Genomic DNA, 26,440 nt, shown 5'->3' with positions numbered 1-26,440 from the left:
TTTCTATCAGACCAAGCGCAGGACAATCTTTTATTTGTGGAGCGTTATTCCATTGTATGCACGTAGCGCCTTTTCAATGACAACTCACTTGGCGTGGAAACTGTGAGAAACTACCCAACATGAACATGGAAATATTCTCCACCGTTAGATACGAATTAATGAACAACCTGTGAGCTTATGAGCCAAGTGAGGAAAACGAATGAACTCGCTCCAAGGACAACTGGAGAAGAATCAAGGAAGTGAATTAATTTGTTTGTTTTCATGTCAATTGTCCAGCAGTAATTCATTAGGGGAGGAAGTTTTCTCTCCTCTTCTCAAAAAGACCGTCTCTTAGCGTCACGAAGGCTATTTTTAGTTGTGATCTGCGTGACGTTCAATACCCTTTTGTTTTGTTTTGTGTGACATACCCTCGAATTTTCGGCATTAGGTTCCATTCGGCCACGAGACACGTGTTAGTCACAAGCATAGCCAGATCGAAGGATTGTCGAAATACTAGAATAACAGAACGGAGAAAGAGGTATGTCATCTTATTTATTTTTGTATTTATAAACCGAAACGTGTATAATCAAGGTAGTTTTGTTGCGCTTAAAATATTTGTGTTGTTCTGATTTATCTATAAGTAGATACACGCCTCGCGTGTTCGAGTGGGTGACGCGATATCGAAGGCGTTCGAGGGTAAGAGTACACGGTAATTTTGGTCAGCGGGAAAAAAATAAGAAACCCGCGAATATTGCAAAAGCCCGCGAAAGGATGACATATAGAAACTGAAGACAATTTTTGATTAAGACACTAGAATGCGTAATGATGGCGGCGACTAATCATTCTTCTTTAAACAACTCGGAGACTGACTTCCTTGAGGAAAACCTTGAAAATTGTTCTGTTGAAAATCAGTACTTCTTGGGTTATTTCGAGGGGAAAAGAGATGAGTTCAAGGACATGCTCGAGAGGTTTCTTCTTATTAGTTCCACATGCTTTGTAAACAAGGCCTTGCACTCAAAGGAGTTAAATCACAAGAGGTTTTCGAAAAATGATTGGCAGTTTCTTTTATTCTTGGCTGATTTTTTTGCCTTTATCAATTCGGTGTGGGCCTTGTAGAGAATTGATCTTTTGCCGCAATTTTGTTAAAAATTTACGCAATGCACCGGGCGTAAAAGTGTTGAAATATTTAAAAGTATTTCATATATATGAAAGCTCTTGGAAAACACTCTAAGTACGCATTATGCATTTGCAGCATCTCCCGTCTTTGAACACAATGGTGGTAATGTACCGGTCCAATTTTTTGGCAAACCGTGTACCATCGTAAGCAATGGAACTCGGAATTACCTCCACGGGCCAACAAAGGTGAGAATTCCTTTTGAAAACAGAGTTTGAAATATAATGGAACGTACCTGTAGTATTCGATTTTTGCATAACCCGCGAAACTGTTTTAATTTTTCTAGGTATTCGGTGTACGCAACTGGTGCTTCAGAAATAGGCTATTTCTAAATCCAGACAAGACGAAATTAATTGTTTTCGAGAGCCGACAGATGACTTCGAAGCTCCATGAGTTTCCTTTGTCTTTGTTGGGAAAGGACATCTCCTCTGTACAATCAGCCAAAGATCTCGGCGTGATTTTGGATTCGAACTTGACATTTGATGATCATATCAGACCACAGTATCGGAATGTATCGCACGTCTCGCGCAAATTAGCCGTGTCAAACACTGTCTTGACAGAACGTCGTTGTTAACCGTGATAAACGCCTTAGTTTTCAGTAAGTTGTACTACTGCTCGAACGTCAGGGCAAATACCACAGAGAAAAATATACGGAAATTGCAGGCTGTGCAGAACTTCGCATGTCGAATCGTTAGTGGCGCGAGAAAGTACGATCATGTAACTCCCCACTCAAAAAGTTTGTCTTGGTTACCCGTTAAGGACCAACTATACTACCGCCAAGCTACCATGACTTTTAAATACATTTCCGGACACGCCCCCAAATATCTGACGTCACAATTCAGTTCCTGCGAGCAAGTTACCAAGCGTACAACTAGGAGTGGCCAAAAGCTTAATATACCTCTTTTTAAAACAGCCTAAGGACAAAGAACATTTTATTACAGAACTATTGGACTTTGGAACAATTAAGACCCCTTTTTAAAATCAAGCCGTTCGGTTCAAGTTTTTAAACGTATCTTAAAGAATAAGCTTTTCCTAAACTTCATTTATTTTTAGTATTTTTCTCGACTACAAAGTTTAGATAATGTTGTAAATGTTTCTTAAATTTAATTAATTTTAATTGTGTAGTTATTAGTAACTTTAGTAATTTAAATAATTGTCCCTAAAAAGCCCCATTGGGGAGGTAACAATGAAGTATGTATGTATGTATGTATTCTAGTGGAGGAATCCATCGAGATTTTCGCATACTGAGGAAACAAAATCGGGAAGGTCATTTACATCCATTTACTTCAGAATTTCCCATAAACGTAGCGTGTGTACAATTCCTGAAATTCCCGTTCGTTATTTCACGAATTATCTGATGTTTCAGTGTTGACAAATTTTTCGTATTACGTAAGTAAAAAACATTGAACTTCTCTCAACGGACTCAACGCTGCAAGGGAATCTCTCTCATAATTTACTTTTTAAGAGACGACATTACCGTCTAAAATTCAAACGTTACTGTTAGGCTCAGTATTAGCGCATTGATAACCTAGTAAATAGCTCAAACATACTGAAAACATTTTTATTAGTCTTTGTATATCTTTATCTGTGAGCTTCATGTGAGTAATCAAAAACAGAGAAGTATAGTTTGATGGCTTGTTTTCATGAATCTTGGATTTTGAGAGTCGCTATAAACTACGCGATCACGCATTTAGTGATATTTCTTCTTCTCCTAATGATTGATACTGGACGAAAACATTAACGGTGTAATGCTATTTTATGTGCCCGATATAAGAAAAAATTTGTACTCGCATTTAGCTTACAGGTAAAGATCCTATCTCAGTGGTTATTTTATGACAACCACAAAATACTCAAACAAAATCAAGAAACTGTCGCAGGACCTCAAAGCTCCTTTGTTCAGAATGATCTTGAACAGTCCTTTTTTGAATTTTTCGTGGGGAACAAGTGCTAAAGCTTACATGACGTATTTTAAATTTAACCGCTGTACTATAAATTGTGTGTTCGACCCTCGACGAACGCCTTCGATATAGCATCTCACTGTTCGAGTTTAGGACATTTGATTAGCGTTTATTGTATGATAATTGCCTATTTTAATTTATTGTATTTCAGTTTTTACGAACTTTCCAGTGATTAATAAACCAGTGTACACTCAAATAAAACAAATTTATTAAAAACTGGGAGGGAAATAATACATTTACCCTTTCATTCCCAAGATCTCAGTAGTAATTCTCCTTACAGTCTGTTATACAATTCTTATGATGTTAGTTTAGAGTATTTTGTATTTGATCAACTAATAATCCCTAATTGAAATTTTTCTTTATTCTCATCACTTGTCTGCTTGATATTGTATTGATATGGTTAGGAGAAATTTTGTCTTGGTCATTTACAATGTATGAGAGTTGAAGGTTTACACTGACATGAGATATGATAATTCTCAACCAATTGTTCACATTAACAAAAAAAAAAACAAACCAATGCTAGTCAGAAATGTTTCTTTTTTTATTGCTTATGTTTTCCAAGTTACTGGCTAGTGTTAAAACTATTTCCGTGGCTGTCGTGAACACATGAAGTAAGAGAAGCCACCAAAGAACTGAAACCATCAACTCAACATAGCTAGACATAAATCTTAAAAAAAGTTTTGATTTTAAGGTAGACATAGCCCTAAAGTTTACCACAAAACAGTGTTCCTAGTTAGATCTGAATCAGCCTTCACTTTGATAGTTGTTTTCTAGATCTTACTTGGTAATAAGAGTAAACTTATATACATGCAAACCCCAATGCTAAGGAGTAAGTTCTAGAAACCGTGCATGTGTATCTGGTCTGGTTTGGCCAGTTTCAGCTATTTCAGAAAATCACTGATATTCTGATGCTGGTCACCTTGTAGCTGTATCACCTCCCCATATTTTGGGTTTTAAAAAACTGTTCCATTGCAGTTGAATTCCTGCAAAGACGAAAAAAAGAAAAATATTGAACACGTGACCCTCATTGTTTCAGGGGTAGTTACCCCTTTCTACTGCACCTTCATGCTACAGCTTGCTTGTATTCAGAATATGGTGGTTTCAGAACACATCTGTGAAACAGGACATGTTCCTGTTTAGGACCAAGTTAAGTGTATTGATTATGGCTCTCCCTGTAACACATGAAGGGTTAGAGAAGCCAGCCACATTAGATTTAATCCTAATAACACCAATAGAGACAGCAGAATTGAAAGTGAATATAAGATGTAAGATTTTACGCCACTATCTCAGTCGGTAGATTAATTCTAATAAATTGATATATAATTAAATCATATTACAGAATTGAAATTCCTTAAGCGTGGATGCCTACTATGAAAGAGCGTGATAGCCGATCAGTAACAAAGTGAACCTGTAAGGGAACAACGTCCAATACTCAGAAAAATAATGAGGTTCAAAATACACCAATGACAGCGCGCCATAACCCACCAATTACATTAAATCAAAGTGCTAAAAATAGTGACAAATAAACTTCTAACTTCCTCACCTGACGGTCGTTAGATAACGGCGTAATATGCGACTAACACAGTCTGTAGACTGTACGATTTTACGCCATTATCTGCGTTGGTGTATATACTGTAAGATTTTAAGCCGTTTACTAACGATGTATATATGTAAGATTTTACGGCCAGTAACTAACGGCGTAATTTTTTCCAGTCGGTGATGTATATATGCAAGATTTTACGGCCAGTAACTAACGGCGTAATTTTTTCCAGTCGGTGATGTATATATGCAAGATTTTACGGCCGGTAACTAACGGCGTAATTTCTTCCAGTCGGCGATACATATAATGTAAATTTTACGCCAGTAATATAATTTACATAACATATTAATTTATTATAATTAATTTACCGACTGAGATAGTGGCGTAAAATCTTACAGTACATAGACTGCGGTAGTCACATATTACGCCGTTATATATATCCCCCTTTGAAAAGCCTCTTCTTTTCAATTGAGTATTCTTGTGCATATTTCCTCTTCGTTTGTAAGGTCTACACGGGTGTATTTTGATGAAGGATTCAGTGAAAAGGAGAAAAAACCGGCCAGATAATTTTATTTTGTTGAAAAATGAATGTACTTATGCAAAAATTTCGGCCTCTGTATCACCCCCCCCCCCTCCCCGATATGTGGGCAGACGGCAGCACCCAGTAGGAGAGGCTCGCGATTCTCATCACTAGTTTCTCCGCGTCTATACTTGGAACGCCTTGGAGGAAAACGACTTTGTAACTGAAGTTCGATTAGTGAGGTTCTTATCCTTATCCTAGGGAATAATACCAAACAGAAACAGCTCTTAGAGAGATTTACAGGACATTATTGAGGTCCTATTCTGTTCTTTGGTCCTTATCAAAGCTGCTTGACTAATGTGCAGAACATCTGGGAGAGCTTTTGTTTGTGCCATAAAATCACATGGAAACCATCAAATTAAGCAACGGTGGTTCGCTACCCGCTCTTGGTCTTGGGACATGGAAAAGCAAACCAGACAAGGTCACCTATGCCGTAGAAATGGCGATAAAAGCTGGATACAGACACATTGACTGCGCAGCGGTTTATGGCAATGAAAAAGAGGTCGGACAGGCTTTAAAGTCTTGTATCGGAAAAACGGTACAGAAATGTTATGGACTGATTCTCTCTGATTCTCTCTGACCCTCAGTCAGTAAAGTCGAGCGAAAGAGCGGGCTGGGAAAGCGACAAACTTACAAAATATCGCAAAAATGTCAAAAGTTTTTGCAGAGCTTTTATCCGGTCTAGATTTGCCTATTATGTTTACATAGCTTCTTTCACCGCAAAAGGACGTGCTTGTGCCAACCAAGGGTTAATTAAACCCTCAGCATTTCTTGTTGCTTCCCTGACTGTTCGCTGGTGCAGTCAGTTCTGGGTTCAGAAAAATACAGTGAGCGATGAAATACTTGGCTTAGAACGCAACACAACAATGCAGCCAGATCTTGAAGCCAGACTTCTTCAGCTGAATTGGATCTCCTTCACAAAGGACAGGGATTCATTTCTTTCCTTGTTTTGTAGGTGAATAGGAAAGATTTGTTCATCACATCTAAGTTATGGAACACAAAGCACAACCCTACTGATGTGCATTCTGCTGCAGAGCAAACTCACTTAGGACTCAATTATCTTGACATGTATCTTATACACTGGCCTGTATCCTTTAAGGATGGTGATGTCAGTTTTCCAAAGGATGATGATGGAAATATTATTTATGCATACCATGATCCATGTGATACTTGGAAAGCAATGGAAACACTTGTGGATGATGGTCTTTTCAAAGCAATTGGTAAAGACTACCTTCATGGGATTTCTAACAGATGTAATTATACAAATCTCTGAGATTTCAGAAATAAATTGGTTCTTATTGTTGAAGCCTTAATCTCAGTTTTTGTGAGGTGAATGGGTAAAGGTCAAAGGTAAAATTCTGAAAATGGGTAAGTGGCTAAAGCTTAGTTCAGATGTCATACTTCAGCCATGCCAAACTTAATTGCAATTAGGAAATAATTTATTAATTTTGTTTGGCTTGGTAGAGGAATGATGTTTGAATTGCTGTTGTGTCAGAGTTGTGCAGCTCTCTCATTCACTGAGCAGAGCCTCATGAACTTAATTCTTTACCTAACTAAATTAAAGAGTTTAACTCAAATGCTGTGCTTCAGCCTTGCTTTTCTTGAACTTAAGTACTGAATGAAGTGTGTCACAGCAGCTGCATGGTGTCTGAACAAGACCTCATTTTGCTAGCAGAGCCTGATTTCTATAACCTAAAGCTACCAGCACAACAAAGGTTTCACCTCACCCCATCCCCCTGCATTTGATCAGGTTTCCCTCATAGGTGGCAGAAGGTACCCATTTATGCTCCTGGGTGGAGAGAAGTACTGTATCACAAAGCTGCCAGTACATCACAGGGTTTACACCACCCTACTTCCCTGCATTTCATCAGGTTTCCCTGATAGGTGGCTGTAGGTACCCATTTATACTCCTGGGTGGAAAGAGGCACTGTTCCAAAAAGCTACCAGCACATCACAGGGTTCACCCATCCCCCCCCACCCCCTCTATTTTAGATCTCTTGACCAGTTGCCTAGATCACTAAGCATCAGGCCAATGTGTTTTCCTTGATTGAGCTTGAGTACCATGCAAGTTGTTTCCATCTTTATCAGTTTGCCAGTTTTTTTATTTATTTATTTTATTTTTTTAGGTTTATTAAATTTCAACAGCATATCCCATCTAAAAGCAGAATAAAACCTGCTGTTCTCCAGGTCGAATGTCATCCTTACTTCAATCAAGCTCAGCTCATAGAACATTGCAGGAAAAGAGACATTGTTGGTGTGTTTAAACATTCAACCCTGAACAACTCTTCCTGAGGGAAACAGTTCATTTGTGTCATAAGGCAGAGTATCTAAGACATTACAGGAAGCAATGAGAAAACAGATGAAAACTTCTTTATATATTATATGTGCACATTAGAATGCAAAATACCAGAATGTTATAAATGTCATACCACCTGCTGTTGTGCTCTGTATGCATGTGACAACAGTTGTCAGTCAAGGTTTGTGGGTTACAGTGCACTGTTACCTCTGTTGTCTTAGAGTTTGCAAGATGTGTGATAGGAAACAAGTCTCATTGTTGGATGTTATATGACCCTTAAGTTGACCAATGAGAGCATGTGTTGCTAGCTATATAGGCTGTATAATTATCGCTTATAAACCACTTCACTACAATTGACAGTTTCTCTTTACTCATACTTTCTGTTTGTAGATTGGAATTAAGTTCAATCAATTCATACAATAATTTTGTCGTTAACACAGTGACAGCATACAGTCCGCTTGGATCCCCTGGCCACCCACAGGCTAAACAGGAAGACTGGAGTCTACTGCATGACCCAAAGATAGAGGAAATTGCCAACGCATATGGAAAGTCTCCTGCTCAAGTCTGTATTCGCTTTCAGATACAGAGGGGTGTCTCTGTTATACCTAAAAGTGTCACACCTGCCCACATTCAAAGCAACTTTGAAGTAAGCTTTCAATATATCAAGATTATGTGGGATTGTTTACACAATCAATAGGCCACACTTTCTTTTGGTTCAGCAGTGTAAGAGGTCAGGCAAGATCTTAAGACAATATGGGAAAAGTTTATACCTGCATACCTGTGGCTCATGATTTACAAACTTATTAAGTGTTATACTTGCACTGCAAGGGAGTTATTGCTCCTGCAGGAAAACTTTTTAGAAAGTGTGATCTGTTGCTTTCATGAAACAGCTTTATATGGGTTTATTGGGTAAAAGGGCTGTAGCTTATTGACCAATCAGAGTGTGCATGATAATTCACTTATATTGAATTGTCAGCATAGACCAACACCTGTATCAGTTTATTGTTTGTCTCCAGTCTCCACAGTGTCAATATCACAAATGACCCTGCAATAAGCATGCCTGTAATTACCAGTAAATAAGTGAATACATGCCAAAACTAATCTAAAGAATTTTGAAATAAAAAAACATTTAATATATTAAAGTTCACATGGCAACCAGGTGGGCAATCAGACATGGTTTGATGCTACTCTGGTTTGCAGATTTAATGAGTGTAACCTAAGAAGTTAGTCTAGTGCCTTCATCAGGGGTGATGATCACCCCTGATGAAGGCACTAGACAGGAGTGTTGAAACGTTGGATCTATGAATTACAACTTCTTCGGTTATATTCATTAAATCTGTAAACCAGAGTAGCATCAAACCATGGCCAAAAAACATGTATTAAGCAAAAGCAGAGGAAGAATGTTGCACATTGTATTTGTCAGTCAAGATATGTATTGCCACCCACACATGGTTCTTCTTCATGTTTTGGTTTGAATCAAGCTGATGGTTTTTATCTTTTCAAATTGGCTTGGTACTCATTGAAACAAACAATATTTTAGCAATTATGAGCAAAAGGTAACAACATAACATTCCTTTAAACATATGCAGGTCTTTGATTTCACCCTCTCTGATGAAGACATGAGGCTCATTGAATCCGTCAACAAATCTTGGAGAGCTCTTATTCCCATGAAAGAAGTAAGTGGTACTGTCCCCTCCTTCCCCACTCTGTCCTCACTTTCCAACCCCTCCCTGCCACTTTTTTCTCTGTTTTACTTAATCACCCACCACTCTCTGACCTTGCCTGTTCTTCATACAGAGACAGCAAAGCATTCTGAAACTTGGGTGGTTCATCCTGCACCATACCAAACCTTAGGCCATACTTTTACTCTGAAGCTTCCCTTAATGGCTGTGGCATGGTTTGTCGGCTCATACCACCCCTATGGCATTCTTATTAGTGTCCACTTATTTCCCTCCTCCTCCCCCCCCCGGCTCTGAAATATTCTTATTGACCTTTTCCCCCCCCTTAAAAAAAATATATGGATATATATATATATATATATATATATATATATATATATATATAAATAAATAAATAAATAAAGTGCCCTAAATGAAAGAATTTCTCTTGCCTGATATTTTTATTTATTCTTATCATGTGCCTGCCCAATGAGATATTGATACTGTATCTTAATCACTACTAGGATTGAAAGAACAAACAGGCTATATGGCTGGAAGAGAAAATTGCACGCTAGAGGCTTTGCTCAAGAGTTAACCTTTTTTCTTTTTCACCTTTTTTTTCAGGTTGATGGTAAGAAAGTCCCTCGAGATAGTGCTCATCCTCATTATCCCTTCAATATTCCATTTTAATATTTGTCAGAACTATATTTGTATTACAAACTCTAAACTAATGGACTCAGAGTCATTGCCACTGTATTGTATATTTATTTAAGTAAAAAATTGGAAAAAAATATTTGTGCTGTAGAAAAATTATTTACTTGATATTTTATGTTTACGCATGCATTAGCTTTCTCCGGGTTAACGTTTTTTGGAAAAAACATCAGTCGATTTCCCCAACATTAGCGAAGACGTTTCGTGGACCTCTGAAGTTGTTATGATGAATTCCGAATGTTGCCAGATGTAGCCGAACGAAATGCAAAATTTTTGTCGATATTTCGTATTAAATATTACACGCTATTTTAGCGTGTTATTGTGGAGTAATTGTTATTGTTATAGTTATTGTTAATTGGATTATTGTTATAGTTATTGTTAATTGGATTATTTTGAGTAGAAATCAAAATCAGTGTCTAACGTCAATTGCTGTTGAAAAAATAATCCGAAATTATGAGCCATGCTTTTTAACTTCTCCTGTACGGGAGGAAACTGTCAGAGCGCATGACGAAGGGTTAACGCTCCAAACGTCAGCTTTAGAAAGTCTTTATGGTGGTCAATTCATTTGATCAAACCCACTTATCTTGTGACATATAATAAGTTTGAGTCGACAGGTGCATTAATTCTAATCGCGCTTAATTGTGTTAAGGGAGAAGAGCAATCAAGATTTTAATCGTTTTAAGTTTTGCCAACACTCCTTTTACAGCATGCACGACACAGGCATCGACATGCCAGTCTTATCACCATGACAATTATCGCTGCTATGGCAACAAGGAAAGCTATGACGTCAAGTAAGTAGTACTGGTACCAAGGGATGTTAAACACCTGAGCTCTGAGGTGCTGGGTTCCACCATGTCTGAGTACGTACTGTATCCAGTCACCAGCTTTCTCCAGGGAGGTCCGTGGACTGTCTTTCATTAGACAGGAAATGCGCATGGCAGTTTCCTTGAAGCGGAAATAAGACAATTCGAAAATTATTGGAAGGATTGGCTCATGCACCCAATGTGTAACCTCTCAGAGGCCCGGGAGAGCGATTTAAAGAGGGGATTTGAATCCCAAATGGCTGACACGAGGGTCACCTATTTCATCAGGCAAGACCGAAATAGTAGCGGCAGAGCGAAAATGAAGGATATTGAGTATACAAAAGTATCTATAAGCGTACAAGAGTCTGTGTGAGGATACAACAGTATCTACACATAGGGGTATCAATTAACCCTTTACACACTAAGATCAGTATACACATTCTCCATACTGTTTTCTATACATTTCCTAAGGTGCTGACAAGGAGAATTTTCTTAACAATCAAGAGCTCCTGTACTTGTTGATCATTTCCATTATTCTCATGACCTTAATATTTAAGTCAGGAGTGACACTGTAAGGAGAAATTAGATGCTAGTCAGTCTTTGGGGTTAAAGGATTAAATTGATAAAATTACTGGGGTATTTATGAGAATACAAAGGTTTGCATTATTATACGATTAAGAGTATCTCCTTTTTTCTTTTCTTTAAATATATTTATTTTGGCATGTTAAACCACAATATTTTTTTCAAAAGCCTTGCAAGAAATTTCCAAAACTTTAAGCTCAGAAAACACTTCTTTTCCAAGGTCATACATATGTTTAAAAGTCTCTTGAATTGACTAACTAATCACCTTTGAAAAAGGATTTAAAATTTTCTTTCCTTGAAGAACTAACCGCGTTCGAAACCTAAAAACCGTCACACTTTGCTTGGCTTGTTCACTGAACTTATGACTTAAAAAAATAAATTGGAGTTTTTTAACTTCGGAACTCTTATAAAGAAATACTCTACACGCTGTCTTGTTTCAAATTAATAAACTTAGATATCTGATAAGCATTTTACAGAAATGCTTTCCTCTGTGTATCGATCCGAGTTGTCCTTCGCAGATGGCGTCCTCTTTTTACAGGCTTGTTATTAAATAGTTGTGAGCTTTACTAAATCTGGTTCATTCGGCCACAGAGGTTTTATCAAAGTCATGGCTCTTAAGGTGCGTTAGGCACCGGCCAATTTCCAAAATCAAATGTCACGTTGTCGCCCATGATCATAAATGGCGCCCATTGAGAAACTTTGTCAAAGCCGTTATTTCTCATCCACTTCCTGGCCTTGTGGAGAGACTCACTGGCGCTTTCACCGCGGAACAAATGTTTGTAGAAACAAGTCATAAACTGCTCTGTGGCTATGTCATCCAGCTTCCATCGTGCCGCTAACACTGAACGAGCTCCGGATCCCAAGAACGCTCGGGCAATTCCAATAACTCCCTCGGTTCTAATCTGCCCACGAGCACTGTGACAACAACTAAGCACCACTAGTTTAGCTCGCAACTGAGTTTTTGAAATATCTGCCATCGTCAAAAGATACTCTTCTTCTCGAGGAAAAGGTGGGAGTAGGGTAGGGTGCCTAGGAGAAAGAGAAATCTCCCCTCTTTCGGGATCTCCATGCGCAGCAATGTGTATCAGGCTCACTGAATTTATCGCTTGGAGTACAGAATGCTTTGTAGCGGACTCTCCTAACAAGGGCCTTACGCCAAGAAGTGTTCCAATCATCTCTGCTTCCTTTCTTGCACACGACAATGGTATCATATTTCTGCACCTTCCCTTGTAAATCACCTTTCCAACCACAGGGTCACCCACTACCAGTGCCCCGGCCTGACTGTGATAGTCTGGAGGACTGTCTTGAACAAGCTTTAGAGTCGTGAGAGAGGGAACTAACCGAATCCTGCATGTCTCTGATAAATACTTGCCTCCTTCGTCAGCCAAGGCTGCAAATGGCACTTGGTACACACAGGAATCAGGGACAATTATGATCTCGGGCTGCTTCAGTAAACTGGCCACGGGAGCAATGATTATGTTGTAACACAAGTGAAGACTTGTTTTGAAATCTTCGGTATCACAGTAATGCAGCCCTGATGGGTTGTTGCGGCGAAGTGACATCAGTTCTTTAAAAAACTCATCTAACTCAGGGACTATTCCGGTCACCTTGTTTGGGTCCAGGTCCACTTTCTTTTCTGAAAAAAGAATAGCTCCCGTTGCTTTAATGATCCAAAACCGTACCCCATTTTGACCAACCGAAATGTACAGGCATGCACAGTCTGCTTCTTTTGTGATGATCCCTTGAATGCCACACCAAGACTGTGGATCGCTTGAGATCTGCTCTTGAACAGAGTACCGAGCTGTCATCAAGTCGGCCAGGCCTCTTGCCCTTCTCAGCTCTTCGACGTAAAGGGCGTCTTCAGGCTCTCTAGTGGAAGAAAGCAACCTACTTAACAACTCGTAGGGAAAGGTACCATACTTTTCTAGAAGAGATATTTGCAACTCATTGTTTTCTTTAAGAAAACCTCTCAAAGTTTCGAACTTTAGAATGACTTGAAAAAGATACGAAAAAGCTTCCTCAAGATGACCTTTTGACACCATTAACACCAATAGATTAGAAAGGCAGCGAAACTCGTTCAAGTTGTGTCCAATATCCCTACTTAATAGGAGAGCTTGCTTAACGTACTCTTCGGCTATGTCATTTTTACCAAGAGATTGGTAACACAATCCTAACTTCTGGTAGCTGGCTACTATTTTTTCTCTATCACCGATGTCCATACAAATTGTGAGGGCTTTCTCGCAATATTCTTGAGCCTTGTCATATTCACCACACTTCAGAGAAATTGAACCAAGGTGTATGTAGTCAACTGCTTCTCCAATTCTATCATCGATACCCTTTCTAACTTCCATTGCCTTCTTTAGATAGCCGTCAGCCTTTGCATACAAGCCGACTGAGAGAAACGTAGATGTAAGGTTTCTATAGCTTGTTGCTTCTCCATCTCTGTCACCAATTTCTATTCTGATAGCGAGTGCTTTCTCTTGATATTCTCGGGCCTTGTCATATTGACCGAGTGATTGGAACAAAGTTCCTAGGTTTCCGTAGCTTGATGCTTCTCCATGCCTGTCACCAATTTCTATTCTGATAGCGAGTGCTTTTTCTTGATATTCTCGGGCCTTCTCATATTGACCGAGTGATTGGAACAAAGTTCCTAGGTTTCCGTAGCTTGATGCTTCTCCATGCCTGTCACCAATTTCTATTCTGATAGCGAGTGCTTTCTCTTGATATTCTCGGGCCTTGTCATATTGACCGAGTGATTTGAACAAAGTTCCTAGGTTTCCGTACCTTGATGCTTCTCCATGCCTGTCACCAATTTCTATTCTGATAGCGAGTCCTTTCTCTTGATATTCTCGGGCCTTGTCATATTGACCGAGTGATCGGAACACAGCTCCTAGGTTTCCGTAGCTTGATGCTTCTCCATCCCTGTCACCAATTTCTATTCTGATAGATCGGAACACAGCTCCTAGGTTTCCGTAGCTTGATGCTTCTCCATCCCTGTCACCAATTTCTATTCTGATAAGTGTGCTTTCTCTTGATATTCTCGGGCCTTGTCATATTGACCGAGTGATTGGAACAAAGTTCCTAGGTTTCCGTAGCTTGATGCTTCTCCATGCCTGTCACCAATTTCTATTTTGATAGCGAGTGCTTTCTCTTGATTTTCTCGGGCCTTGTCATATTGACCGAGTGATTCGAACAAAGTTCCTAGGTTTCCGTAGCTTGTTGCTTCTCCATCCCTGTCACCAATTTCTATTCTGATAGCGAGTGCTTTCTCTTGATATTCTCGGGCCTTGTCATATTGACCGAGTGATTGGAACAAAGCTCCTAGGTTTCCGTAGCTTGATGCTTCTCCATGCCTGTTACCAATTTCTATTCTGATAGCGAGTGCTTTCTCTTGATATTTTCGGGCCTTGTGATATTGACCGAGTGATTTGAACAAAGTTCCTAGGTTTCCGTAGCTTGATGCTTCTCCATTCCTGTCACCAATTTCTATTCTGATAGCGAGTGCTTTCTCTTGATATTCTCGGGCCTTGTCATATTGACCGAGTGATTGGAACAAAGTTCCTAGGTTTCCGTAGCTTGATGCTTCTCCATGCCTGTTACCAATTTCTATTCTGATAGCGAGTGCTTTCTCTTGATATTCTCGGGCCTTGTCATATTGACCGAGTGATTGGAACAAAGTTCCTAGGTTTCCGTAGCTTGATGCTTCTCCATTCCTGTCACCAATTTCTATTCTGATAGCGAGTGCTTTCTCTTGATATTCTCGGGCCTTGTCATATTGACCGAGTGATTGGAACAAAGTTCCTAGGTTTCCGTAGCTTGTTGCTTCTCCATTCCTGTCACCAATTTCTATTCTGATAGCGAGTGCTTTCTCTTGATATTCTCGGGCCTTGTCATATTGACCGAGTGATTGGAACAAAGTTCCTAGGTTTCCGTAGCTTGATGCTTCTCCATGCCTGTCACCAATTTCTATTTTGATAGCGAGTGCTTTCTCTTGATATTCTCGGGCCTTGTCATATTGACCGAGTGATCGGAACAAAGTTCCTAGGTTTCCGTAGCTTGATGCTTCTCCATCCCTGTAACCAATTTCTATTGTGATAGCGAGTGCTTTCTCTTGATATTCTCGGGCCTTGTCATATTGACCGAGTGATTGGAACAAAGTTCCTAGGTTTCCGTAGCTTGATGCTTCTCCATGCCTGTTACCAATTTCTATTCTGATAGCGAGTGCTTTCTCTTGATATTCTCGGGCCTTGTCATATTGACCGAGTGATTGGAACAAAGTTCCTAGGTTTCCGTAGCTTGATGCTTCTCCATTCCTGTCACCAATTTCTATTCTGATAGCGAGTGCTTTCTCTTGATATTCTCGGGCCTTGTCATATTGACCGAGTGATTGGAACAAAGTTCCTAGGTTTCCGTAGCTTGTTGCTTCTCCATTCCTGTCACCAATTTCTATTCTGATAGCGAGTGCTTTCTCTTGATATTCTCGGGCCTTGTCATATTGACCGAGTGATTGGAACAAAGTTCCTAGGTTTCCGTAGCTTGATGCTTCTCCATGCCTGTCACCAATTTCTATTTTGATAGCGAGTGCTTTCTCTTGATATTCTCGGGCCTTGTCATATTGACCGAGTGATCGGAACAAAGTTCCTAGGTTTCCGTAGCTTGATGCTTCTCCATCCCTGTAACCAATTTCTATTGTGATAGCGAGTGCTTTCTCTTGATATTCTCGGGCCTTGTCATATTGACCGAGTGATTGGAACAAAGTTCCTAGGTTTCCGTAGCTTGATGCTTCTCCATTCCTGTCACCAATTTCTATTCTGATAGTGAGTGCTTTCTCTTGATATTCTCGGGCCTTGTCATATTGACTATGCGATTGGAACATTTCTCCGAGCTTTGTGGAACACAGTGCCTGGCCATGTATGTTTCCCATCGTTTTCATGATGTTGATTGCTGATTCGTAAAATTTCCAGGCCTCCATTAATTTGCCTTGTACCTGAAGTATTTCTGCCAGTTCTAAATGGAGCCATCCTTTTTCAGCTGTGTCATTAGAATCCAGGTATAGGAGGAGTTCCCTGAGGTATTTTTCTGCACTTGTGTAATCCTTTATATAATCGTAAGCACAGATTATTGCCAAGTAGATGACACGGAATATTAAGTTTGCCAATGAACGATCGATAACCTGCGCCTGACTGTGTAATATAATCAAACATTCCTTGTATACCTCGATGGCTTGCAACACGCGACCAGTTTTGCGAAGGAACTCGGCGACCACTATACCTATGAAGATAGCTAATAAAGCTTCTTCTATGCTGTCCATCTTGACCCTGTTTCTTCTCAGTTTGAAAAAAAAAGGAGAAATTAGTGAAAACTTTTACACGGACTGTTTATCTTTAAATTTCAATTTTTATCTTCCCCTCCCTGCCTTGTATTCTTTTTGTGTTCACGCGCGGCGCACGTGATTTCACAGTTAAGTTAGCAAATCACGTCAAAGAACTCTAACCTTGACATTGGAAAACTGAGGTAGACATTTTTCGCATACTTTTATTTTATTTTATTTTAGCCAAATGTTGTGGTTCATTTAACAAGTTTAATACATATTTTCTACGGGGTTTGGACTCTAACCCCTTGTTCGTAGATCGATATTTTACATTGTCCATCAAAGAGGCCTAGAGGAACACACCTTAGTAGGGAGTTACGACATCACGGGCGACGAGTGGGGAAAGAAGAAAAGACCGAAATACGAGTGGTCAGCGGGGAAACAAATTTAACACTTCGTATAGAGACATATCAGTTATAGTTGCGGAAAACAATAGTGTTATAAAGCCGAAATATCAACATTATACTTCGCTAAATAAAATGTTAAGCAATTTTTCAAAAGTGTTGATGGCACATATATCTTTTACTGCTGTATTAAACAATAGAGGTATCGGAAAAGGCATTGGTGGCATCCGGAAAGAAACCAAGAAGAATTATATTTACGTTTTGTAACTTGCTGCGTGACGAAAAAAGAAAACCAAAACTGTGGTCCCCAAATGAATTCTCCCACCTTGCCCCGAAAAAATTTCAAATTTTCCGCAACATCACCTGTTCCTATTTGTAGGTCTGGCCAAGCCTTTATGGTCATTGGCTCCCGTATAGCCCCTAACTATGGCTTATAAATATAGGTGTTTAGTGTTAAATTGTAAAACTCCCCGAAGTCTACGGTAGTTAAACGAAAAGCGTCGGAGAATAAAGACATTTTACAACTACCGTTCGCAGAGTGCTGCTCACCCGTTTAGTTTTAAAATTTTTTTTTTAAAAATTCGGTGCGATGGCTGTGGTCAGTTTTTCCATGCAGGTTGTCTGGATATACCTTTCGCAGAGACGTGAAATGAGGCGTTGCTTTTAACAAAACCGATTTACTGGGCTCTCAAGAGAGCTCGTGTCGCATCATACTGCTTACTGCAAATTCGAAACTGCCCAGCCCATATCTTAATAGGCTTTAATAATAATCGCATTTCCTTGCAACAAGCTCGCGTTTCTAGATATTAAATCAGAGAGTAGGTTTTCTTTGATCTGCTTCATAAATATATATTATGACTCACAGGTTTTGCATGTGTTCAGAAAATGTTCTATATAAGCTACCTTTCTGTATAGTCCTGTATTCTATGGAGTGGTTGTTATAATTGCCCGTACATAATCGATACGAACTTTATTTGATAATCTTGCACTTTGATTGTGAAAATCCTTGAAAAAGTGCATTATTTGTCGACGTTTTTGGAAAAGTGATGTAAGGTACCGAAATATAAACAATGATCTCTTTTCCTTTATATATCTCACTCAATGGAAGAAGCCATAGCTTCTTTTCAAAGAGGGGGGAAGCAGTGAGATTTCTGTATGCTGTTTATGTTGTTATTCTTATGATAATTTTTTTGAAACTTTCGCAACGATACTAGTGTTGTTTGGATTTCTACAACAGTCAGCATTGATGCAAATTGCCTTTTGAAGTTAGAAACGTTCGTTATTCATTTTGATGAGGGTCAAGGGACCTGTATAAGATCTTCCGAAGGAAGTCAACTTTTTACTGGAAAAAAGTAAAAGACCTCCATGGTAAAAAGTCAAGAATTTATAAAAATTATATTTTTTGTCTCTTGTCACGCCATCAAACTGAAAGTAAACGGACAGAATCGGCTTAAAGCCAAGAACCATCGAGGAAATTTATACCAATGTGGCTATGTCTTTCTTTCAGAGTTAGTTATTTCCCAATGAATAGGCGATCGCCCAAATTTCGGACAAAATTTGATGGGGTGTAGTTTGAGGAGGCCAGTTTTGTTCTTTCTCATAGACTACAAATGTAATGACCGTAAAGTAAATGAATATTGTTTCTTTTCGACATAAAAATGATACGTTACGCGTTGCGTTCTTGCAAAGACTTATTTGACGACTCAGGAGAGAAACAATCACTCGATACCAAGATTTTTATACATTCATGATATCTTCCTGAGCCAGCCATTTAAATATTTAGGAAAAGCATTGGAGGTCATGTTTATGGCTGGCGAAAAGTTTCATTTTTCATGCGTTTTTTTCCTTTCGGGGTAAAACGTCATTACTCTTGTGTGCCGTAATATTTTAAATTTTGGATTTTATAGCGTCAAGCGGAAACTAAGGATATCGCCCGGCGCAATCATCCGTTTAGTGTTAGACAAAAATTTAATTTTCAAATCGTTTCCAGTTCTGCTGTATTCGCTGTGAACGGCCTGCACATCAAGGGTCATTTTGGTCACTTACATGAAGCCAAGCGAGATCTTCTCGATCATGACATCACGTGATTGTTACGATATTTCCGTCTTATTTAGATTAACACCCTTAGAAGATAAACGGAGAGAGCAATGAGTTGTCTTTTTAGGGTAGAACACAGATCAAACCAGACGTTCCTGTTATTTACCAACTTTGTATTCGATGACGCAAATAGCACTAACTGGAAAATGAACAGCTCGCGAAGAGATACTCATTGAGCATAAGTAGCTTACCGTTTCAAGACAGAAGCTCCAATTCAGTACTGTAACAAGTCTTGATTGTAATTTTGGGTTAAGAACCCAACAGTTCTTGCAAAACAATGTGTACTGAGACCGGATGTTACCTGTAACAAAAATTAATTGTTTCATTTTTGCATGCTCACAATTGTCATCGGTAAAAAAGTTAGACTTAGAAAACCGAAATATATTTTCATCAAATGGCGCCGCATTAAAAGTAGGATAACAAATATCCGTCTCTCCTTATCTTTTCTTCATTGGAAAAAACAAAATGAATTTCATTTAAGATTTTGTGATGGACATTCGGAATTCATATTTTTCACATAACGGTTGGAATTCTGCGCAAGGTTGGTGTGTTAGTAGATTGCCCTTCGGCTAACTCAGATGATGTCGGAATTTAATCTTCAAAGAAGGTAGCTTGAAAGAAATCATCATGTCCAGTGTCGGTTAAAGTAGCAGTCAATTCGTCGAATTTAGTCAATGTTTGGTAGGTCTAAGTGGGCTTAAAAACGTTTAACCGACTTTGCCGTTTATGAATTTCTTTCAATTTCTACCGCACATGTCAGAATTCTCTTCCGCCAAGTCATTTATCACATCATTCATAACACGACGAGGTTTGAAGCAGTTTTAAAAACCGATGTTCTAATCATGATGTAAGTAAATCAGGTGTTTTCACAGACAGTACTTACCACAATCTGTAGCCTTCAGTGCCCTGTTTCGAAAATAACATTAACCATCTCTTTTTGTCCTTAAAGTTTTTTCCAACACACGTCATACGTCAGTCATATCAGGCAGCTAATAAAATGTGGTTGTCTGTTCCTGTTCGCCTGTAGGTTCCATAGACATTCTCTTCCCCAGGCCCGCTGAACGTAACGGCCAAACGTAAGCGCCAGTGGAAAAGGTCCTTTAAGTATTATCAATTACTTATTAATTTTGTCCGCTTGTCGTTGGCCATATATTAGACCAAGCGCTGGACAATCTTTTATTTGTGGAGCCGTCAGTCTAATGTATGCACTGAGCCCCTTTTCATTGACATTTCCCTTGGCGTGGAAACTGCGAGAAATTATCCAACATGAACATGGAAATATTCTCCACCGTCAGATATGAATTAATTAATTAATTAAAAGCGGTAAGCTTAAGAGCCAAGCGAGGAAAACGAATAAACTCGCTCCAAGGGCAACTGCAGAAGAATCAAGGAAGTAAATTGATTTGTTTGTTTTCATAGTAAGAGGCGATCTCTGTAAGAGCGGTCCAAAGGCATTTCGCATCGGAACAAAGTTTTCCCTCAAATTTTGCCCAATAAAGTATCTTTGGTAGCTAGTAAATAAAACCATATTAGTTTCTTGAAATCTCTATGTTAAAACAAAATTTTTACAGCTCTCAAAAGACAAAGCTGCAAAAGGCCCTTTTTTGACCTCTTGCGACATGGAAAATTTCAAAAGTTGAAAAGCCCGGTCCTCGTATCACACCGCATGCAGCAAAAAAATCTTTTGTATTCTTAAACTGTGTGATATATAAGGCGTATAAAGCGCATTTCAATTTTGATATTCGTTTATTCAGAGGTTCGTCATAATTTATTTAGACACTTGTTAGTCGACAGCTTTCTGAAATTGGTCAAAAGTGTTCTCTCTTTCCTGGTTGATATTGCTCAAGTCCAGACCAAACCATTGAAAACTCCGCTTGGTTTCTTCTAATAAGATGTTTGGCAGCAGAAAAATATAAATACATCTTGCACGTATTAATTTTTTTCGCCGTGGTGACTTCAAACTATTAGCGATTTTGCTAGCGTGACAGCCGATTATGCAAATTAGTTCATTGAGCAAACTCCGACCGTTTTATATAGGTAGCTCAATAAATCTCAGATTTTAACCGTTTTAAGTTTAAAAGATAGTGGGAAAGAGCTTTTAGTCCACACCGATTAATACGTTAAACATTCTAAAAGGCCAAAATTTGACAAATTTTACTAGCTCGTGACGAAAGACGTCAACAACAACGTATCGAATATCATAATTTGATTAGCGCTCTCGGTCAACATTTAAATGGCAAACTCTTTTTTAAAAATTTGGCTTCTGTTATTTCATATTTGAGTTCTGACAGCTTACGCTATTGAAAACTGTAAGAACATTTCAGAACCAAACTACAGGATTTTATTTGGTACAACTGGCGATAACAGCACACACTGAAATACACCGTGACTAGTGACTCTGTCACGTAATTCAATCGTGTAATTATCTTGAATAGTACTTGTCGCGTGTTAATAAAGCAGCGAAAACATTGTCTTTTGGCTCAGAAATCTAGTCGTCACTTGGCATGAAGAAATTGTCTTAGAACCACGGGTGCCAAGTTACGGTGTGATCCCCGGCGAGGCTCAGTTTATAAAGGAGGAAGGGTTGCCAAGCTGGTTTTCAGTGGTCGTGCGTCAAGGTGAATGGGTACGCGTCTAAACCCACGGCGTACTTCGGTTTCACGGGGAAGGTTAAGTTTGAAGTGAATTGAAATGAAACTACAGTATATGTGCTTGGATTCTGCGTTGGACCAAAATGGATTCTTTTCAACATAGTAAGTGGTCAGACAGCAAGCGATATACTGTGGAAGTAAGGTGAGGTATTTTTATTGAGAATTTGACCGTACTTTTTATTCCTAACAGCGGTTGGAAATATTCCCATACAAAATCTTGTAATTTGGCCATGACTCTTATTTTGCAAGTTGATCATCTCACAGCTGGAGCTTGGGCTGCCTGTGGTTATACATCACTTTGTGACACTAGATTCATCAATGTTTTTTTATTATTTATGACTTCAACTTTGTCAGAAATATCTTATTTGTGCAGCGGTATATTTATATAGCCAAGGCCATAACAAATCAGGGCAATAAGAGGGCCAGAAGGTTATTCCATGTTTGTGCAATCCCAGACCAGACAGTGCCATGCCTGTGATGCAAGTGAAATTTTACATGAAACAGATATCTCTCTCATTGAAATTACTTGCACAAATTAAATAGAACTCCTTAATTTTGCCATTTTGCAGGATTCACTCTTTACCTAGGGTTAGGATTACTCTGCGGCTGGCTTTAATCACTGCATGGCTTCTCCCATAGATCAGTTGTGGAAATTTCAATCATTAAGTAAAAACCATTTATAAGAAATGTGGTACAAAACCTGATTTGCCTCACTGTCACCTCAAGCTTTGGATCCTTTGGTTGAGGATGTACAAATCTTGTTAGTTCAGTGGGTAAATAGCCAACTTTCTGATAGTCTGAGGAAGACATTATGTATACTGCAATTGCATTTTTGTTACAGGGTTTGTCAGGTTCAGCCTTAACATTAGCAAAGATGTGTTTATTATGTTCATAGTGATACTCATAGGCTACCTGTAATGCTTTCTGGTATTTTTCAGAATAGCAAGTTCCCATAACTTTAAAAGGTAGACAATGTGTGATGTCCTCCATTGATTCATACAGATCTGAGTTGGAAACTTAAGTCATCATAAGTGCATTATAACGAACCAACTCATCAATTTGTTATGTAACCAAGATTCACCTACACAGTGGGGTACTTCAATAACAACAAAATCAGTTAACCTAAAGTTTTAGCAAACTTGAGCTACACATCTTGTGCATATAAATTGTATAAATAACTGAAAGGTACAAGAAAGGGAAATTTTAACTTGAAATTGTCAAAAATTGCATAAACCTGAAATAGGTCTTTTTAGACAGCCCACTTCTTTTGTGTTCTTTGTTTTGTATGGATAAGCTTCTGGCTCATTCAGAGTCAAAGTAGATAATAGTTTCAGTGGAAACTCTGTGGGAGAAAATGTCTCAAATTGAGCAACATAAAATCGCCTGACTTTGTCTCATTATAGTTGGTCTCACTCCAATTTTTTTTTCTGGTGGTCACCCAACTTTTTGAATGCTGTGTATATTTTTCAGTAACCAGCTGCTGCTGCTGATCATTACACTGCTTGTTGTCGGAGACTTTGTGATTCGTGCATGACACATGTCAGATGATGAGTGTGAACATTATGTCAAGAGCTAGAAGCACCACCTTTCGTGATTTTTTTACATTGATTGGTTTGCATGATTGATGCAACCTTGAATAACCTTTTCAATCAGTACTTAGCAACAACCAATCACAATGTAGAGAATATAGTATAAGAGAGTGATTTCTTACAAGTTATGCAGAGTAGCTCTTTACACCCATTGTAAATGGGTGAATATGAGAGTGGAACAAAACAGTTTGATTGAGTCTAGTTCATTGGAATTGTATCTCTAGTAAATGGGGCAAAGTTTACAAAATCGTTACGCTGTTGGGAAGAGAACTAATCTGACCAAGATTGTGAGCAAGGTTATTCATTGGTAGTTTTGAGAAACTGTAGTGCATCATCGGCGGGAAAGTTGGTCAAAGTGAAACTCTTTGGTGGTTTTCTTAAACTGTGTACACTGCAGTGAATATTTGAAGGCCGAGTCACTTCAAACAGGAAACAGATCATTGTAAAGAGGCATGGCATCCTGAAATCCATTTGTATATTGTTTATCTGTCACTCCACTTGGTGTGTGAAGCATTAGATAGTTACAGTATGTCTTGAAGTCCATGGGTCTTCCTGAAATTTTCCACTGTTAACATTGAAAGTATCTGAAAATACCTATGAATGCTGTTACTTTTCCAGGTGTCTGAGGAGCACATCATTTCTTCAGCTGAAGAATGTCAACCACCTTACTATGAGCATATTGAGGAGAATGAGTACTTATTTAACAGGTGGGTTTTATTTTTAATTACTATTAGCAGTGTTTAACTATTTCATAGTGTAAAATAGTTGAGTTTTCTACCCTTCAAACAACTTGTTACTGTTACCAGGGCAACACGTTTTTCATCTCATGTTTCAGAAAGAAGAGAATCAACAAGGAAGTGCGCAGAATGCAGTGTGATTGTACCTTAGATCCTGGTAACTTAATGGCTTTGATGCATAGACTTCACTATATGCTGAATATGGTTATGTGTATTTTACAGTACGTGAACTTAGCAACCCACTGTTGAGGTCTTCTTAATCATATTTTTTGAGATAAGCTGAGCATGACCTGCCCTTAATGCTTTTTTATGGTATAAAACAAATAGATTCTTTGAATAAATTCCACATTTATATTGAGGTACAAACATCAGTGACACACTCAGCTGTGCCTTGTGTGCTATTTTTTTGGTTCTTATACCACATTTCAACATCATCTGTGGTCTCCTGGATCAATGTCAGTGTCTGAACAACTGCACACCTACTCCTCCCCTAATTCAGCCACAGTCCACTGATAACAAGTTAGGATTAATGTTGGGTTAGGAGAGGGGTAGGTGCTCAGTTGATCAGATACTGACATTGATCCAATTTTTTACTGAACAGATACATGGAAACAGGAATTTTTTGTTGTTGAACATATTGCAATATTTTTTAACAGATGATCCATGTTCTAGTGGTTGTGGCAAGGACTGTCTGAACAGATTGTTGATGATAGAATGGTTGGTATCTTTTCCTCTCATGTTGGTTAATTTTGCCAGTCTTCCTTCTCACATTGTCATTGTCAATCACATTGATCTCCAAATAGTAACAGCAGAAGTGCTTGTGGAGAGATGTGAAACAGGTTAGTGAAACTATCATTACAACATTAAGATTGATGTTACTGAAATGGTAAGGGTTAGCTGTTGAAGCAATTGCCTCTTGAACAAAGATAATGGGTATTTTAACCCTTTAACTCCCAAGATCTGATTGTTCATTCTCTCCTCTAGCTGCTACACATTTCATTTTAAAGTAGTGATGAGAATTTGGTGTTTGATCAATTTAACAAGTTCTACCTGATAAGTTTGAGTTTTCTCCTTACCTGTTTCTGGATGATATATGGATATTACAGGGAGAAGTTTCATCTTAATCACTTCTGGGAGTTAAATATGCTTTCATGAGAGATGATTCTTATATGCTGATATCAGCCATGAGAGGATTTCAAATTTATGTACATGTACAGCACTTTTTGCAGGGCTGTAAAGTGAAAGTTGAAGGGTTTAAAACAGAGAAGAAAGGCTGGGGATTGAGAACTCTTAAAGATCTGGAATTGTAAGTTTATATTTTTACTTTTATCTTCAGGAAAGAAATGCTTATTGGTACTTAATTTTGCAGGTCAGTAATTTTGTGTTTTCACCATCTTTTTTTTTTTTTTGGACCAATCACAGAGCAGAGTACAGCAAAAAACAAAAACAATCCCCAATACTTTTGTCACTCAATTAAAAATTGTAACTGTTGTCCAGGGATCAGTTTGGTATGGAGTACTGTGGAGAAGTCATTAACTATAAAGATTTCCAGGAAAGAGCAGAGCATTATGATAGAGAAAACAGAAGACACTACTTATTCATGACATTGAGAGCTGATGAGGTAAGGAAGGGAAATCTTAACCTTTTCCTAAGAAGAGACAATAACAGCACTGCTGTGATGAGTGCTGATAAATTCTTTGGTCATTTTAAGGCTTTTCAAACCCAGAATTGATCAGTAGATCACTATACCAAACAGTTATGACATCTTAGTAAAAGTGAGCAGGATTTCAAGAAGGGCTGGTGGTCTGTTAACCTAGTAGGCCACTTCATATGATTTTGCTCCTTTTGCTGAATGAAATGACAATGATTAGTTTCACTGAAATAACCTAATTATTACTTCAAAGTGCACAAATGCATTCTCTGAGACCCAAGTTTTAGCATTTTTATGGAGGGAGGGGTGGGAGGAGGGTTGGTGTACCCCTAGATCCCTTCAAGTGGTTGTGCACATGTCAGGAGGTATCCCTTCTCTCCTTAGTCCCTCCTCCTTGCTGCCTTCTGTGATTCGTATCTAAAATCCTGCTTAACTCTTTATCTCTCAGAAGTGATTGACAAGAAACTTCTCCCTATAATATCCACACATTATTCAGCAAACAGGTCATGAGAATATTCAAACTTATCAGGTAGAAGCTGCTATCTTGATCTAGCACCAAGTTCTCATAACCAATTTACAAGGAGATGTGAAGCAGCTACAGGGGAGAATTAACAATCAGATCTTAAGAGTTACAGGGTTAACTGTAATTCAATTGTCAACTGTGTGGACAAAGAACATATTTAAATGGCATGTACTCCAGTCAGTTCAATGTTATGATC

General features: G+C 38.6%; 2 protein-coding genes, 2 long non-coding RNA genes and 1 pseudogene across 13 annotated transcripts; 3 read left to right on the top strand and 2 right to left on the bottom strand.

The window, feature by feature from the left end:
- The first annotated feature begins 435 nt into the window (after positions 1-435).
- Positions 436-3,381, top strand: LOC149034046 (uncharacterized). The gene is made up of 3 exons (XR_016182819.1): positions 436-517; positions 1,232-1,341; positions 1,440-3,381. It is a non-coding gene; the product is annotated as an uncharacterized LOC149034046 (long non-coding RNA).
- On the bottom strand, positions 3,299-4,978 carry LOC149034045 (uncharacterized). Its single transcript, XR_016182818.1, has 2 exons — positions 4,655-4,978; positions 3,299-4,094 (listed from the first exon to the last, which is right to left on the bottom strand). It is a non-coding gene; the product is annotated as an uncharacterized LOC149034045 (long non-coding RNA).
- Positions 4,979-5,367: 389 nt separating this feature from the next.
- Positions 5,368-11,812, top strand: LOC149034044 (aldo-keto reductase family 1 member A1-like; annotated as a pseudogene). Its single transcript, XR_016182806.1, has 6 exons — positions 5,368-5,769; positions 6,187-6,451; positions 7,358-7,485; positions 7,968-8,173; positions 9,117-9,203; positions 9,810-11,812. The product of XR_016182806.1 is annotated as an aldo-keto reductase family 1 member A1-like (transcript).
- Positions 11,813-14,168: 2,356 nt separating this feature from the next.
- Positions 14,169-20,069, bottom strand: LOC149034043 (uncharacterized). Its single transcript, XM_089193379.1, has 3 exons — positions 19,977-20,069; positions 19,285-19,394; positions 14,169-16,605 (listed from the first exon to the last, which is right to left on the bottom strand). The coding sequence occupies exon 3, from the start codon at positions 16,590-16,592 to the stop codon at positions 14,289-14,291; it is 2,304 nt and encodes a 767-aa protein (XP_089049505.1). The 5' UTR covers positions 16,593-16,605; positions 19,285-19,394; positions 19,977-20,069; the 3' UTR covers positions 14,169-14,288.
- A 1,422-nt stretch (positions 20,070-21,491) lies between these two features.
- Positions 21,492-26,440, top strand: LOC149034042 (uncharacterized). 9 transcript variants are annotated; one of them, XR_016182813.1, is made up of 7 exons: positions 21,510-21,886; positions 23,952-24,040; positions 24,169-24,227; positions 24,727-24,787; positions 24,874-24,909; positions 25,300-25,376; positions 25,568-26,236. XR_016182813.1 is itself a non-coding variant. In XM_089193398.1 (6 exons), the coding sequence occupies exons 3-5, from the start codon at positions 24,200-24,202 to the stop codon at positions 25,672-25,674; spliced, it is 318 nt and encodes a 105-aa protein (XP_089049524.1). In that variant the 5' UTR covers positions 21,492-21,886; positions 23,952-24,040; positions 24,169-24,199; the 3' UTR covers positions 25,675-25,691; positions 26,251-26,440. The 9 variants fall into 9 exon arrangements, 5 of the variants coding, with proteins under 5 accessions (XP_089049524.1, XP_089049522.1, XP_089049523.1 ...); XM_089193398.1 differs by lacking the exon at positions 25,300-25,376 and adding an exon at positions 26,251-26,440 and having other exon boundaries at positions 21,492-21,886; positions 24,727-24,909; positions 25,568-25,691; XR_016182812.1 differs by having other exon boundaries at positions 21,494-21,886; positions 24,727-24,909; positions 25,568-26,244.

Source organism: Pocillopora damicornis, chromosome 14 (assembly GCF_964200805.1).
Source record: "Pocillopora damicornis chromosome 14, jaPocDami1.2, whole genome shotgun sequence".
In the NCBI taxonomy this organism is placed as follows: domain Eukaryota; kingdom Metazoa; phylum Cnidaria; class Anthozoa; order Scleractinia; family Pocilloporidae; genus Pocillopora; species Pocillopora damicornis.
Note: the sequence above shows the minus strand (reverse complement) of the source record. Positions and strands in the feature narration are given on the sequence as shown.